The sequence below is a fragment of the Petaurus breviceps genome, unplaced genomic scaffold (genome assembly GCF_028583685.1).
Source record: "Petaurus breviceps papuanus isolate PSGF00001 unplaced genomic scaffold, PetGlider_PUasm1.0 186, whole genome shotgun sequence".
Classification (NCBI taxonomy): Eukaryota; Metazoa; Chordata; class Mammalia; order Diprotodontia; family Petauridae; genus Petaurus; species Petaurus breviceps.
Window position 1 is genome coordinate 31,154,335 of NW_027185798.1, and position 15,578 is coordinate 31,169,912.

Consider the following 15,578-nt stretch of genomic DNA (forward strand, 5'->3'; position numbering starts at 1 on the left):
GTATTTGTAATGGGAATGCAAATTTTGAAGATCTTCCCTGCCCCTAGGCTAAAGTGCACCTGAAGCCTGGGGTGAGAAGCTTGTTTTTCAGTAGATACTTTTTGATTGGCCAGTGGGTCCAAAAGGTTGTTACATTCTCTGAGCCAGGAGAAGGCTATATAAGCCCTGATGTGTAGCTTTGTTTTGGGACTCACTTTGAGAAGTGTTCTGTGATTTGATCTGAATTCTGGGAAGCCGTTGTTGAGAGTCCCCCGGCTTTGAAAAACCCAGATGTTGACTGGGTATGGATGTAATGGCTGGACAGTTTGGAAAGCTGTCTACTTGATCTGTTTCTGTCTTGATAAGGGTGCTGACCTTTTTCCCTGAACAAGGTAAACGATCTACGTCTGACTGATTAAAGTAAGCTTGTTAACCCATTTTGAGTTGCTTTCCTTTATCAAAGCAGATCCAAGAACCTATGTGAGCAGCCACCCTAGGGACTCCAGGGTGCTTGCTGCTACAGTATTATATGCTTTTTTTCAGATGGTTTTGATAGTCTGTTCCATGTCTCCCGAATGTTAGTGAAGGTGCGACTGTCAGAAGTGCCACGTTGGGAGTTCGGGGAGCTGGCTGACTGTCGAGCCTTAGCTATGTCGTTCTTCTCCAGGCTACAAAATGAGAGGGTTGGACTAGAGTCCATGATTTTAATGGGTACAGCTTCCCTAGTGACTAGACCACCTGGGCAGAACAGGGCCCCAAAGGGGGCTAAATGGATACAGGGCCCAAGATGCTCCAATAGTGGAGAAAGAGGGGTAGTGGACAGAGGCATCTCAGACACATACTAGCTCTGTGACCTTGGACAATCACATTGGGACAATCTCCATATGCCTCAGTTTCCTCATCTGTCAAATGGGGTACATAGTAACAGTGCACCTACCTCCCAGGATTATTGTGAAGATCAAATGAGACAATCATTTTAAAGTGCTTAATGCAATGCCTGGCACATACTAGGTGTTCTATACATTATCATGGGAGACATGGGTTTGAACTCCATTTTTAACACTTCCTAGTCGGGTGGCCAATGGGCAAGTCACACTTAGCCTTGGACCTAGATGGAGAGACTAACACCTGTTTGTATCAACCTCTCCAGGGTTGCTGTGAGAATCCAAGGAGATCACCTGCGGAGGACACTGTAAACTTTAAGGGGATATACAAGTGTCAGCTTTTCTTCTGGAAACCAGACTCTGATTAAGAAGATGGAGGGCTAGATGGTGGAGGAAAGACTTCTCTCCTGGGGACAGCTCTGTTTACCAACTCATTAAAATAAATAAATGAATGAATGGATAAAATAGCTCTGTAACTATATTAGCAGTCTTTCATTATTTATATATTCATTATGTGAGAATCTGAATTTGGAAAAAAGGTTAAGGAGAGATTCTCCACTCTGTGAAAAAAATTCATCACTTTACAGCAATTATAGGATTTCTTTAAATAGCGAATTTGAAGATTATGCGATTTACAAAAATTAAACTTTTACACAATGTTTTGGGAACTAGTACATTGCATAACGAGATACACCTAGCTATGTGTATGTACCTGAATAGAGAATGAGACAGGGAGCATACATGCGTATGTGTGTGTGTGTGTGTTTACACACAGACACAGATGCAGGTGTGCACACATTTATTTTTGGCTCCCCAGATTGTAAGCTCCCTGAAGGCAGGATTGCTTACATTCTTATCTCCCCTCTCACCACATGATTCACAGAAGATCCACAAACACTAAGTATTATTTTGGTACTATCTGCTTCTTTTCAGATGATAAACAATCCCATCTTTCCACTGAGAACCTAGTGCTAGGGGTAAACTAGGAGACAATTCCCATTAGTTACCTGCATCTCCTGTTGCTGAGGAAAGTCCCTCGAGTCTCTCTCAAGTTTGTTGCTTATATCCTCCCGAAGTTTCTGCAAACAGCTCCTAGCCTGGTGGGGAGGGCAAGTGATTTTTAGCTGGGGGAAGTGGGAAAGGCTGGGGGGAGGGAGAGAATGGAATGCTTAGATTGGTTCATTTATGGGGTCCCCATTGCCAATCCAGAGACAATCAGGAGGGACAAATATTTTAACCAGATATGCTTGGAATTCAGGGAATATGCCAAGTTCCCAATACCTCCACTGACTCACAAAAAGTCAGTTTTTGACTCTCTACCTTGATGAGTAGGTAGGGAAGCTATTCTGTAGGAAATTCCAAACATCATAATCAAAATAATATAATCCAAAAAATCACTCTGGATTAGTTTTGGCAGATTTACTTTGAGTTGTCATTAAAATAGATTTGCATTCCCTGGAAAATGACTGACAATGGGGCATGGATTGAAAAAACATAGAGTAAATCAACAACCCATTATCTAAAATGCACAAAAGTTAGCTAATCAAATCAATCAATAAGAATTTATCAAGTGCACTGTGTTAGGCACTGCACTAGGTGCTGGGGACAGAAGGATAAAAATGAAGCAGTTATTTTCAGGGAGCATACATTCTATTCACACATTTTTGTTTTTCAGTCATGTCTAATATTTTGTGACCCCATTTGGAATTTTCTTGGCAGAGATACTAGAGTAGTTTGCCATTTCCTTCTCCAGCTCTTTTGACAGATGAGAAAGCTGAGGTAAACAGGGTTAAGTGACTTGCGCAGGGTCACACAGCTCAGTAAGTATCTAAGGCAGGATTTGAATTCAGCAAGATGAGTCTTCCTGACTCCAGGCCTGGAGCTCTATCCATTTTGCCACCTAGATATCCCCTCTCCACACGTGGATAAAGTAAAATGACATATTCTAAATTATATTTTCAAGTTCCAAAGATGCCTCTTACCTAACCTCATCCAAGGTCTTCTCAGAAAATAGCTCAGGTCTTAATTCATGCCTTTTAATGAATGAATTTTAGAAGGAACAGAAAGATCGTTCAAACCAATAGCCTGACAATATGTCTGGCATAATCCTGAGCACAGACTGAATACAAACACCTGCTGACTAATTTGCCTTCTGCAGGGTCAATGGTGACAAGCATGGCTTTTACTTGAGGGAGTATCAGCTTACAAATCTGGGGTATTTGGGGAGTGGAAGGGAGAAGGGAATCAAGCAGCTAAGTCCTAAAAACACTCAACAACACAAATAGTGAACTTGACAGGCTCATGCAAGTTTGAAAGAATTGGGGTTGAGAAGAGGAAAGAGAAGAAAAACATATAAGCCAACTGGGGTACAGAGAGTCGAAGGTTGAGCTTGGCCCCAAGCCCTGGTTCCACTCACATTCTAAAACTGGTTTGTTCATTCGTTCATTCGTTCATTCATTCATTCCATAAAGGGCCTACTTAATGTAAAACCTGTGCTAGGTATAAGACAGGCTTTTCTCTAAGGAGCTTTCAATCTTTCAAACTTTAATGGGAAACAATGCCCTCCACAATAAAGAAAAGGCTACCTACCTCTTGGATGTACTGAACCTCACTTTTCAGCTGATCGATATTCTTTTCATGGATGACTTTGTCACCAGTTTTCCCCTTTAAGTAAACCTAAATTTGGGGAATGAAACCATTCTGGTTACAAAGAATCACAGTCAAACCAGGCCCACCAACTACCCCCATCCCAGTACCTACTGTTTTTCAATAAATATATAAGATCTGGAGGGAACCTGGCAAGGTCATCTAATACATTCTCCTGCTTCAGTCAGGTACTGTACCTAAGTCATGCCAGGCGGTCACCACCAGCCCTTCTCTTGGAGATCTCCAGAGGAGGTGGCCATTTGTTCCAGCATCTCAGATCCTGGAAATTCTTTCCACTTTCCAACTGTAAGATTGCTTTTGCAACATCAGCCCCCTTGCCATTTTTCTGACTCCAATGAAATGTGGGGAGAAAACGGAGGGTGATAGGGAAGGGAGATAGGACTTACCTTGATGATTTCCTCATGCCCATCATTAGACTCTACCAGCTCTGATGCCAGGGAACGGCCAACGGATCTGCTAGACACCATTGTGTAGGACTTCCCAACTGCCTAAAGGGAGAGAAGGGGAGAAGTTCAAATAAAACATAACCAAAGCAAATTAACTAGCATAGGACAAATGGTTCTCAACACAACACCAACACAGAAAACCTGTTCCTCAAAAATGTCTAAAACGTTCTTCTTACTGTCTCCACCAAAGAAACTTAACATCAAGTCCATTTTAGTATCTCAGCAAGATGTCAAAGTCATTTCACTGAAGAAACTCAAGCCCAATGCCCTTCCCACTAGATCAGGTTATAACAGGCCAAGGATCAGCAAAGATAAAGGTCACAACGGGTCAGACATGACTGAGACTGAACATCAGCAAAGATACTTGGGAAAAATTAATAGAAATCACAGATTCAGATTTTCCTTTGGTAGACTTTCCCCCAAATGATTCCAAAATCATTGCTTTCTAGAAGGCTTGGCTAGAAGTGTTTGTAGGGAAAAGTAACCCCAAGCCCAGAACAGCAGACATGTTTCCACGAAGTCACGGAGGGATAGAGGGAAAGGAAACAGCCTAGAAAGGAAGGAGATTGTGCCATGATAAGGCAGGAATTTGGCTGCCAGAACCCCAGATATCCTCTGCCTTCATGACATATGTCTTGAAAATATATGCATTCGAGAAGATCACCTGAGGGATCATTCCAAAGAGTGAGTCTGAGAAAGTTGACTTTGCCTTCATGGAAGAAATGAAGCACCACATGACTCCAATATAGCCCTGGCTCAGACCAGTCTACAGACACCACATCTCTGGTTGAAGGCCTCTCTGAGAAAGGCCATTATGTTCATCTCCATGGCCTGGCAGACATTCCAAGGAAGGGAAATGTTCTGGCCCTCTCACTTTCCCATTCTGGATCCAGCCTCCCATCCCTGATAGAAGTTCTTGAAATGGGTGTAAACATTAAGAATATTTCTAAATGGGGGTGGCTAGGTGTCGCAGTGAGTAGAGTGCTGGCCTCGGAGTCAGGAGGACATGAGTTCGGATCTGGCCTCAGACACTTAACACACTCACACACACAAACCTAGCTGTGTGATCTTGGGCAAGTTACTTAACCCCAATTATCCTCCAAAAAGAAAAATATATATATATATATATATTTATATATACATTTCAAAATGAGGTGGCTAGGTGGCACAGTGAACAGACCACCAGCCCTGGAGTCAGGAGGACCTGAGTTCAAATCCAGCCTCAGACACTTAACACAAAAACTAGCCATGTGACCTTGGGCAAGTCACTTAGCCCCAACTATCCTCCAAAAAGCAAAAAAAAAAAAAAAAAAGAATATTTCTAAATTAAAATAATAGTGGGCACTTGAATGTGATTCCTACTCTCCATCATCTGCCACACAGAAATCATCCTACAAAAAAAAAGATTTTAAAGAAACCTGAGAAGAGTAGCTTGAACTGACAAAGAGTGACGTAAGCAAAACTGGAAGAAGGATTTCTATGGTGATAACATCATTGTAAAGAAAAGACTGAAGACTAAAGAACTCTGATCAGTTCAGTAACCAACCATGATTTCAGAGGACCAATGAGGAAGCATGCTGCCCCACTCCTGACAGAGAAGTGACTGACTCAAGGTGCAGAATGACACATGCATTTTTAGACACGACAAATGCATGGAGATTTGTTGTATTTGATCATTTATTTGCTATAAGGATTTTTTCATTATTTATTGGGGGGAAGGGCTTAGTGGAAAGAAGGGACCTAGCCATAGTGTTGGAAATGAATGAATGAAACGGAGGGTTACTGAAACATGTTTTTAAAGAAGGAGGTTCAGAAGAAAATGCAAATAAGCAGGACAATTTTGAAAGTACCATGCTGAATTTAGCATATGCTTTGAAAAGTAAGCTATTCATAATAGAGATTTATTGTTTTATATATAATCTTCTTTCTATTCTACTTTAAATATGGAAATGGTCTCCCTTTTGGGAGAGAGGGGCATTCATTAAATTCAGAAAAAGAAATTATCCTAACAATAATGAGCCTAGCAAAAAAAATTGAGTGATTTCTTTAAGAACCAGCCTCTTTCCAAACTAGCATTTTTTTATGCAAATACAGAAAAATTTAAAAAGCTACTTTAGCAAAATCTTGAGTTAGAAAATAACATAAGAACAGAATGACTGGTAGGAGGATGGTGTTTGAGAGACTAAAGGTAGAATGTGGTGACAGCAGAGAACAACATGGTATGTGACAATATCAAAATACTGGCAATCCAAAATCCTAGGTTCCTCCTTGTTCTCACTACTAAACTGAAGCCTTGTCCAAATCCCTGAATGTCTCTGGAATGCAGGAAGTGGGGGCTCCCCCTCAATGGAGGATAGGCTTCCCAAAAAGGCAAAGGACCAACCATGAGGGAGGTTAAGAGACAGGCTTCTTGGCCAGGTCCCTATGGGCCTCTAAGGTCCTTCCCAACTCTCAAATTGTTCTGTGGTTTTACCAGCAATGTCTAATGTTCAACTGTGACTTCCAGTTCATAAACCTAGTTATGAAAAGATGACAAGGAAACAATTTCAAAGTAGCTAAACTTGCTGCCAACTCTTTTTCCCCCACGGACACAAACATGTTCTCAGATCCAAATTCATCTTTTCTTCCCTGCAGGCAGCTAGGGAATGCTGGGGCATCCCCAGTCAGCAGGAAAAAACAAAGGTGGTATCTCCGCCAGCCACTATGGCCAAGAACAAATTTTTTTTTTTTATCCACAACCACCCCCTCTGGATTAGAAAATCATGGAAGACCTGTGGTAGAAGGGCCTTGTGGGGTCCCTATATCTATTCCGCTGATTCTGGTTAAGACACAACACCTAAAACTATCCAGAAGGGTGAGAAATGCTTGGGTTTCCAAATATTCTCAACTTCTCTCCACTGACTTTTTATATTTTGTGGTTGTTGTCTCATCTAAATTGTTGGGGGGTGGGGCGAAAAGATAAGATCGTATGAAGTTTCTCTTTCAATATCACCAACTGCTCCTTTGTCCCTAAAATCCAGTCTAACTTCCCCTCCCCTCCCCCATTACTCTGGACTTAACACGTCTCAAATTACACTCTAAAATCTATTCTTTTGTTCTCAAGAGGTATCCACCCCCTCCTCTTCATTAACCTTAACCAAAGAGTTAAAACAACATTCTCTATTCCCTCTTTGTCTTGGTTAATCTTTCATGGCTGGTAAATAAACCACTTTGCTGGTGTTACCAAAGGGGTTGCTAAGGGAGATAGAAAGGAGGCATTTCGGGGCAACCCACAAGAGTTTTCCACCTACCACGCCAGATCCCACTAGTAGGTGCAATGGGGATTAGACAGAGCCGGCTGCCACGACAGTCAGATGCAGTGGGAGATGCAAGCACTTCTGAGGGCCAGACTAGGGACAAGCCAAGAGCCTTCCATTTCCCTCCTTATTCCTCAGAAACTCTACCAGAAGGCAAGACTCAACCTCTTTGGTTTGCTTTATAGGATCAACAGGATTTTCAGCTAACAGAGACCTTGGAAATGACTTAATCATTTTAGCCATGAGGGAATTAGGAGGATATCTATGGGGGCTGGCGTCAGGTTACTGACTCATTCAAGATTATAGAACCCCAGGTCTTCTTAATTCAAATTTAGTTCTCTTTCCACCACACCATGATGCTGTCTGCAGAGCATACACAAGGAGAGTTTAGGGGGACATTGAAACTTGGGGCAGCTAGGTAGTAGAGTGGATAGAGTGCTGGCCCTGGAGTCAGGAAGACCCAAGTGCAAATCTGGCTTCAGACACACTTACTAGCTGTGTGACCCTGGGCAAGTCACTTCATCCTGTTTGCCTCAGTTTCCTCATCTATAAAATGAGCTGGAGAAGGAAATGGCAAACCACTCCAGGATCTCTGACAAGAAAACCCTAAAAGGGGTCATGAAGAGTCGGTCACGACTGAAATGACTGGACAATAACAAGAGGCACTGAAACAAATGGCTAAAAAGAGATCATCATCCCTTAGGATCAGAGATAATCCAGAGATGACTATATTCTATTAACAAGTTACATCCCAACTCTCCTCCCTAATCCCACCCCCCAAACAACTCACTCAAACACATTACCCAACTGTGCAATAATCCCTGTAATGTTACATTACGTGCATATTCTCAAGCAGATGGTGCGTGCCCTTAATACACAAAACATCCCAACCTGGAGTTTTAGGGACAATTGCCCATTAGCTAGAAGGACCGATGATCCCACAGCTTCAAGGCAAGAGTGGAAGTATCCTCTTTTTGAGGGGAAAATCCACAGTGGCTAATCAAGAGGCAGGTAGCCCTGTAAATATTCTTGGGGAGAAGCACTGCCACCCTCAAATTACAGACAGCCTCTTGGCTCTGTTCAAACAAATCTCCAACCTATGACTCAGTCCCCAAAGACTGGAGAAGCGAGGAGGGGGTAAACACATAGCTAAGAGGTTAGAGATTCTGACGCGAGAGAGAGAAGAAATAAACAATGAGGCCCCAGGGGTTCTCACAACCCAAAAAATCTAATTTGTATATGCAGAGGGACACTAAGCCTGGACTTAGGATTCCAGGGCTCCTCTTCTCCAAGCGTGAAAGCTAACAGGGCCAGAAATGTGTGGGAACAAAGAGGTTTGTAGGATATAATAAGGAAGGAAAAACTCAGGGATAGGGATATAGATGTCTGAAAGCTCCTGGGATCCAGCTGTCCCAAAAGATCCCTCCAGCCTCACTAGATGCTTTTGTGGTCAGCTCAGTTTTTCCCACTCTAAGAAATGGGGATAATCAACCACTTGTCTAGCTCCTGTTCCCAGGGGTTATAGCATAATGATAGCTCCATAAAGTAAGGGAAGAAAGGCAGAAGGGATTATTAGGGGGCCGGAAACCCTTGGGGCCCAGGCTCTCTCACTCCTACTCACCTACTGAAGACTGTCCACCTTTGTCCCCATTCCAGGCTCACTGGGGCAGAAGTTGCCCTTTGTTTAGCCTCATCACACAAAGAACCTTTATCCTTCGTTTCTCACAACTACACATCCAGAAAAGTCAGTGACACCAATGTTGGCTTTTCTGTTGATCACATCTCTTGCATCTGACCCACACAGAAACCACCCTGGGTTGGGACCCTCATTACGTCTTGCCTGGATTATTGGAACAGATTCTGAATTGGATCCCTGTCTCAAGTCTTCCCCTGTTTCAGCTTACCCTCTAGACTGAAGCCCTAAGTGGCATCTGTCCATGGCGTGTCACTTTTCTACTCCATAAACGCCAATGGTTCCCTGTTACATCTAGGATAAATCAGAAACAAACTCCTCTGTTCAGCTTTGAAAGGCTTTCACCACTTGGCCCCCATATATCATCCTCCACCCTTGCCCCTAACCCCACCACTGGATACTCATCACTCTCCTGCACCCTACAAACAAGCCTCTCTATTCCTCACCCACAAAAGGTCATCTCCTGTTTCTGTGACTCTGCACCAATGTCCCCCCAATTCCTGGACTGCACTCCCCCTCACCTGAACTTTTCTTCTAACACTCAGCTCAAGTACGACTTCCATTGAAAGTAATTAACACAGTGCCAGGCACCTAACAGACACTTAATAACTGCTTACTGATTGACTGGTTTTCTTTTAGCCACCCCCAAATCTTCCTAGGGGCAAATATAGGACTGGGTGGCAAACATACATTTGGGCGGGCTCCCCCCAAGTAATAAGGAACTGGTGGAAGAGGTACAAGGAAACCAGAAAGGAAGATGGTAGGGACACAGGTGAGCCTCTCATTCTCTAGAGACATCTGTATAGGAGATAGTTACTGGGAACATGGAAACGGGAAAAGAGACTGCTTGTAGAGAGTTCCAACCACAATTTAATATTGATGCACAATTTCTAAGTTTGTTTGTCCTGAAGGTTACCTGTGTCCCACATTCCAAGTCAGAAGGAGCCCTGGATTGTGTTCAACATTTCTCTGTCAAAATGCTTTCTCCAGCAACAGCTGGGAGATGATCCAAGAGATGTTTCATGTCATTCTAGCCAAGAGTGGGGAAATTGGATATTTTCCTCTGCTCTTCACCATGTCAGGAATGAAACTGCCTTCTTCTTCTCTTTCTTCAAAGAAGACTACTATTTATTTCTCCATGATCCCATACCTATTTTCTTCTCTTCCCCCCTCAAACCAACCAGGATCAAATTTCAGTTATGGGTTCCTCCATCCCATCCCCCACCCCAGGAAACTATGTTATTTCATAAGGGACTCTAGTGCCATGACCCAGAGAAGCATGCACGACAATTACCAGCTGTACATGTGTTTGGAACCGAAACTATTGGGGTGCACACCCCACCTCCACCCTGAGGAAATACGTAGGGATTATGTAACCCTTCCTTCCCTGGTCGTCCTCATTATCATTCTTATGCCAACTAATAATAATCAATCACAAAGAACATAATTTTATCCACCTGTGCAATAAGCTTCTGGACATTAATTATAGAAGAACAATACAACCTGTCCTCAGACTGGTTCCATCTGAACTTCTAACAAGAAGAGATCTGAGGACAATAATAACATTCATAGCTGACACAAGCCCTTCATAAGCATTATTTCATGTTATCTTTATGCTCTCTACTTTTTACAGATGAGGAAACTGAGGCTCACAGAGTGATTTGCTCAAGGTCACAAAGTTAGTAAATATCTGAGACAGAATTTGAACCCAGGTTTTCCTAATTCCAAGGCTTGAACTCTCTTATCTTGAACTCCACCATACACTCTTCTCACCTCTCTGCAGAGCCTAGGCCTAATTAGCTCCAAAGCCTGACAAGCTTAGCAAGATCAATTATGGTATTTATGAAACTGGGAACATGGTGTCAAGTCTCATATCTGTCACTCTCTGCTTATGGGACTCTCAGGTCCTCCATCTGCCAAATTAGAGGGTTAGACTACATTAAATCTCATTCTAACAATCTATGCATTCTAGGCTACCAACATGGGAGGAAGGAGCAGACTATGGGGAGAAGCTGGTAGAGCCCAAGGCATAAGTAGTATAGACAGTCATCTAGCTAGGAAGCAATGGACTCATCCCCCAAATATCTCCTCCATCCTTTATCACGGATGCCTGAAATTCCAACAATATGGGAAATCCGTGCCTTTGGCTTAAGCATCATCTTCCACCTGACTCCTTTTAACACAAAAATGTACTTCAGAAAGATAAGTCATTAATCCTGCAGTACACATTATTATATCAGATTTCTTTTCTCTTTGAGTTCAACCTCTTCATTTTTACAGGTGAGGAAACTGAGACACAGAGAAAATCAATTTACCAAAGGCCTCACAGGTACATACTGAACCCTATTTTGAACCCAAGTCCTGGGTTCTTTCGGTATGCATAGACCTTGCTTGGGGCACAAGGTGAGGAGAAAATGTAGAAAAGAAAAAGGCCAGAGAAAGCAGGCTCAGTGGTCTAGTCTACCAAGACACAAAAAAGTGGCCTCAGTTTTACCTAGTGGGGCTGAGATATCACAATTGTAGAAATTCTTGGGTGTTGTTTTCTTTTTTTAAACCACAGTTCTGTATCCATTCTGAGCCCCTCTCAAACCTCTCCTTTCCTCCACCCACTTAAAGGGGAGAGGGGCATCTGAATCAACAAAAGGAAGACAGAACCAGGGCGGAGAAAAAGGTAAAGAAGGTAATCAGAGCAACATAAGATTCCAAACACTTCACCTATAAGGCAGCTCAATTATCTAGGCATAGTTAATGTATAATGAATTTTAAATGCTGGATCAGTTCTTCCCTGTCTAGCATGCTCCCATCCTACTGTGTACAAGAAATGAAAACTCCTTCTAATAATAGTCTAAGGTCAGGAATTCTTAACCCAAGTCCAGGAACTTAGGTGTTTTTTTTTCTTTTTTAAAATTTTGATAACTATATTTCAATATAATTGGCTTCTTTAGTAATCTTATATATTTTAATCTTATTTTATATATCTTCTATATTTTATCTTACGTATTTTAATCTTATTTTAACCTTATGTATTTAAAATTATGTGAGGAGGGGCCTACTGGCTTCACCAGACTTGCCACAGAGGTCCCCCACCAAAAAAGGTTAAGAAAAGCAGATAACAAGGAGGAAAGTAAATCTTGGCGTATGTGTGTGTTGGGGGAAGCTGGTTAAAATCAGAGAATCCATGCCACATATAAATAGCCTGGCACATAGTAAGCATTTAACAAAGGCTTTTCAATTCATTTAAATAAGAGACATTTAGGTTATCTGCTGTTTTGGTTCATCTCTGCTGCTGTCCTCCTCCAACAGAGAAAGGGGAAGTCAGAGGATGTTTTAAGGCTCACATAAATCATATCCACGTGTGTTCCTAGACACACAGATATGGGAAAACTCAAAAAGACACACTGGCTCTTGACTCCCCCTCCTGGATTCCATGCTTTGGTTCAGACAACTACACTGCCCACTCACAAAGGAATCCATCAATAAGTATTAACTGGCTTTTGGAGAGGAGCCAGAGAGCCATAAATCCTAGTAGGGCTGGGTCAGAAGAGAAAAATCCAGGACATCATCTGAGGGGAGCCTCCTTTGCCTGCTTTTCATCCCCACCCACCTCCTTCAAGGTCCAGGAAGAGCTAGTAACTGCCCAGTTCACCCCTCTCCAATCTAAGTGCAAGATAAACCTTTGCTTTGACCCCTACAGACAAAAAGTATGAGGGAATTTCTACCTCCCCAGTGTTCAAAGGGATCTGGTTTCAGATTCTTTCAGAAAAGAGAAGGTCTGAATTCCATTCTCCCTATTTCCTTATCCATTTTTCTGCTCTACCAGACAAGAAAAAAAAAATAAAACAGAGACTGAAGGAACAGGGATCATTTTAAACAAAACCAATGCTTTGACCTAATGACCTCAGGAGAGCCCTGCCTTCTCTGAGACTCAGTTTCTTCATCTATGCAGAGATTTGAATATCCCCCCTCCCTGTCCATTCCCTGCTTCCCTTTTCTTTCTCCCTGCCCCCATCAGGGACAGAGAACAACAAATCATAGGGCCAGGCTAGGGCAAAGAACAAAAGAGAATGAATGTTCTGTTAAGAATCCAGAAACTGGGATAGGATAAAGGAAGAAAAGTAACCACTGCCAAGGCATCTATCTGCTTGAAAGAAACTCGATTTCCTTTGCTGGGGGGCAGGAGGCAAGGGGAATGATGGGTGAATTCCAATGCCAATTATACGAAATTACCACTGCACAAATATAATTTAACTGAATTAACATGTGAGTTGGATGAGGGCTACCTCAAGGACAATGCATCAGGCAGCCACAAAAGAAGAGAAAAAAATCCAGGGAGAAGGGAGACACACCTCCTTACAAACATCACCTATCCTGTTTCACTCTAAACCATAGCAGCTTGAAAATCTATGAAACCAGACACACCCACGCTGGGTAAAGTGCTCTAGAGGAGCCAGAAAACATAGAACCACACAGTTCACCCTCCACCTCCTCTCCCTGGGAAACTCTAGGAAGAGCTGGGTAGTAGGGTCAAAGAAGTGGTGGGGCACACAATGCTTTAGGGTGAGGAGATCTGTGTAGCAAAGGACCAGAGCCCCTCTCTGGTCCCAACTCCTCCTCCTGTGCCCTGGCCTCTCTCAGACTTGGAGATCAAAGACAGGAGTAAAACTAAAAGACACTCCAGACCAAACCAGAAGTAGGTTGGGGTCAGAGCCTGTTGGATAGAGGAATAGTCCCAAGTAGAGAATCTCCTGGGAGATGGGTCTCTCCACAGCAGAAAAAGCCGCTCTCAAAGAAAGACATGACTCTCTGGGTGGTTTTCATTTGAATCTTGCTCCACAGGAGGAACCTGAATAAGGAGGGGGAAGGGCTGGCCTAGCCTTTTTTTGTCGTTTGTCCAAAAAGTACTCTCCATCAATCTTTTAAGAGCTCAGGTACATCTCTGATGCTACAGGACACAGAGAGAAATCGGAAACTGAAAGATTATCAGAAATAAAGTAAATACAAAGCAGGACCTCCCTGGATTCACAACTCTGTCACATAAATTCATTATCGGCATCTATCTCACCATCACTCTTTTACACGGTTACTTCTAGGTAGACTAAGTGATGGCCTCACAATGAACCTGTAAGGTGGGGGAAGCAAATACTATTATATAATCCCCATTTTACAGATTAGTAGAAGTGTAGTGCTGAAAGAGTTCATCAGTTTTTCCAGGTTCACACAAACAATTATCTTAACTCGGACTCCCAATCCTCTTGAGTCTTTCCCCTATTATTTTCTGGCTCCTCGCCGGCATCAAAGAACGTCCAACTTCCTTCGAGGACCGTCAGCTAAGGTTGCCACCCTCTCTATAAAGCCTTTCCTGATTTCCCCTCAATGGCTATTCCTGTCTCTCTTCTCAGACTACCTGGTATTTAGTATAAGCTCCTTGCGTGCATGTGTGCCGCTCTCCAGCAGAATGCAAGTTCTGGGAGGGCAGGGTTACCCTTTATTCCCAAGTACAATTAGCTAAAGCACCTAGCATATGGCCAAGGGCTTCACGAAGACAGGCTGAATTGAAAGATGGCCTTCCTCCCTCCCTCTCACAAGGCTCGGTTAACGAGTGATCCAAGGTTCAAGGGCTAAGGTCGTCTCCGCCACCGGCGATGTCCTGGGGAGCCAAGGACAGGCTGTCACCTCCCAAGGGCTGCGGGCCAATATCCCGGACCAGGACTGGCAGGAAACGCCTAAGACGACCAGGCGAAACTGGGCATGGGGCGGGGAAGGGGAGCAGGGCAAGGAAAGAAGGGATGGGGGACTGGGGGACGGGACTGCACCCCGGCCAGCCGCTGCCCCTTCTTCTTACCGCGCTCTCCCCCTCGGGGTGCAAGTCCACCAGAGTACACCAGTTGCGCGTCCCGTTCATTGTCTTCCGGCCCCGGACCGCTCCGGAGCGGCTCCGAAAAGGCCAGCACCCAGCTCCGCAGCGGTCCAGCTCCTACTGGGAAGGCGGGAGGCTGAGACCCGCCCCCCCTTATATAGGCGCATCGAGCCAAGGGCCGCCAGAGGAAGCCACGCCTCCTCTTAGTCTGGGCTCAGCCAACTGGAAGAGGGCAAAGGGGCGGGGGAAGTAGCTAGGGGCGGGCCAGGACTTTAAGAGCCCGGCCACGCCCTCTTGGAGGCAGCTTTATTTGCATAAAGGGCGGGGCTATGGCGCCACACAGGAGTGACTTCCCAGGTCTCCAGTGTCCATTTCAGTCGTGTTACTTTGCAGCCCAGGAAGATAAGAGAGTTGCAGAGTACCTGAGAGCTCGGGTAAATAAGATCCAGCCCCATCTCATTGAACGGCTAAGGAAACTGAGAGCCCAAGAGGGGGAGGGGCCTATTTAAAGTCAGACAGGTAGTAAATAAAGTAGATTTTAGGACATCTGACTTTCCCTCTCTGTTCCTTTCCTCTCCAACTGTCTTCCCCAGCGTCTCCTTCCCCCTCCCCAAGCAAAGAATTAGTTCCCAGCTCGTCTGGATGTAACCCGATAGAGGAATATAGACTGGCCATGGAAAAGGAAAATGTTGGAGACTCATCTCTGCTACTCGGTTTCCTTATCTGTAAAAGGCTTAAAAAAAAAAAAAGGTCCTT

General features: G+C 43.8%; 1 protein-coding gene across 3 annotated transcripts in view; it reads right to left on the reverse strand.

Moving 5' to 3' along the window:
* The window catches only part of TUFT1 (tuftelin 1), a 41,832-nt gene extending 26,857 nt beyond the window's left edge, over positions 1-14,975 (reverse strand). For 2 of the 3 annotated variants that reach the window (XM_069090004.1, XM_069090003.1), the window contains exons 1-3: positions 14,808-14,975; positions 3,917-4,018; positions 3,453-3,539 (exon numbers count right to left, since the gene is read on the reverse strand). In XM_069090004.1, the coding sequence (XP_068946105.1) occupies positions 3,453-3,539; positions 3,917-4,018; positions 14,808-14,867 (249 nt within the window). In that variant the 5' untranslated portion in view covers positions 14,868-14,975. Of the gene's footprint in view, positions 1-1,870; positions 1,961-3,452; positions 3,540-3,916; positions 4,019-14,807 lie in introns of all 3 variants that reach the window. The other variant, XM_069090002.1, reaches the window with a different exon arrangement.
* Between the last annotated feature and the right edge of the window lie 603 nt (positions 14,976-15,578).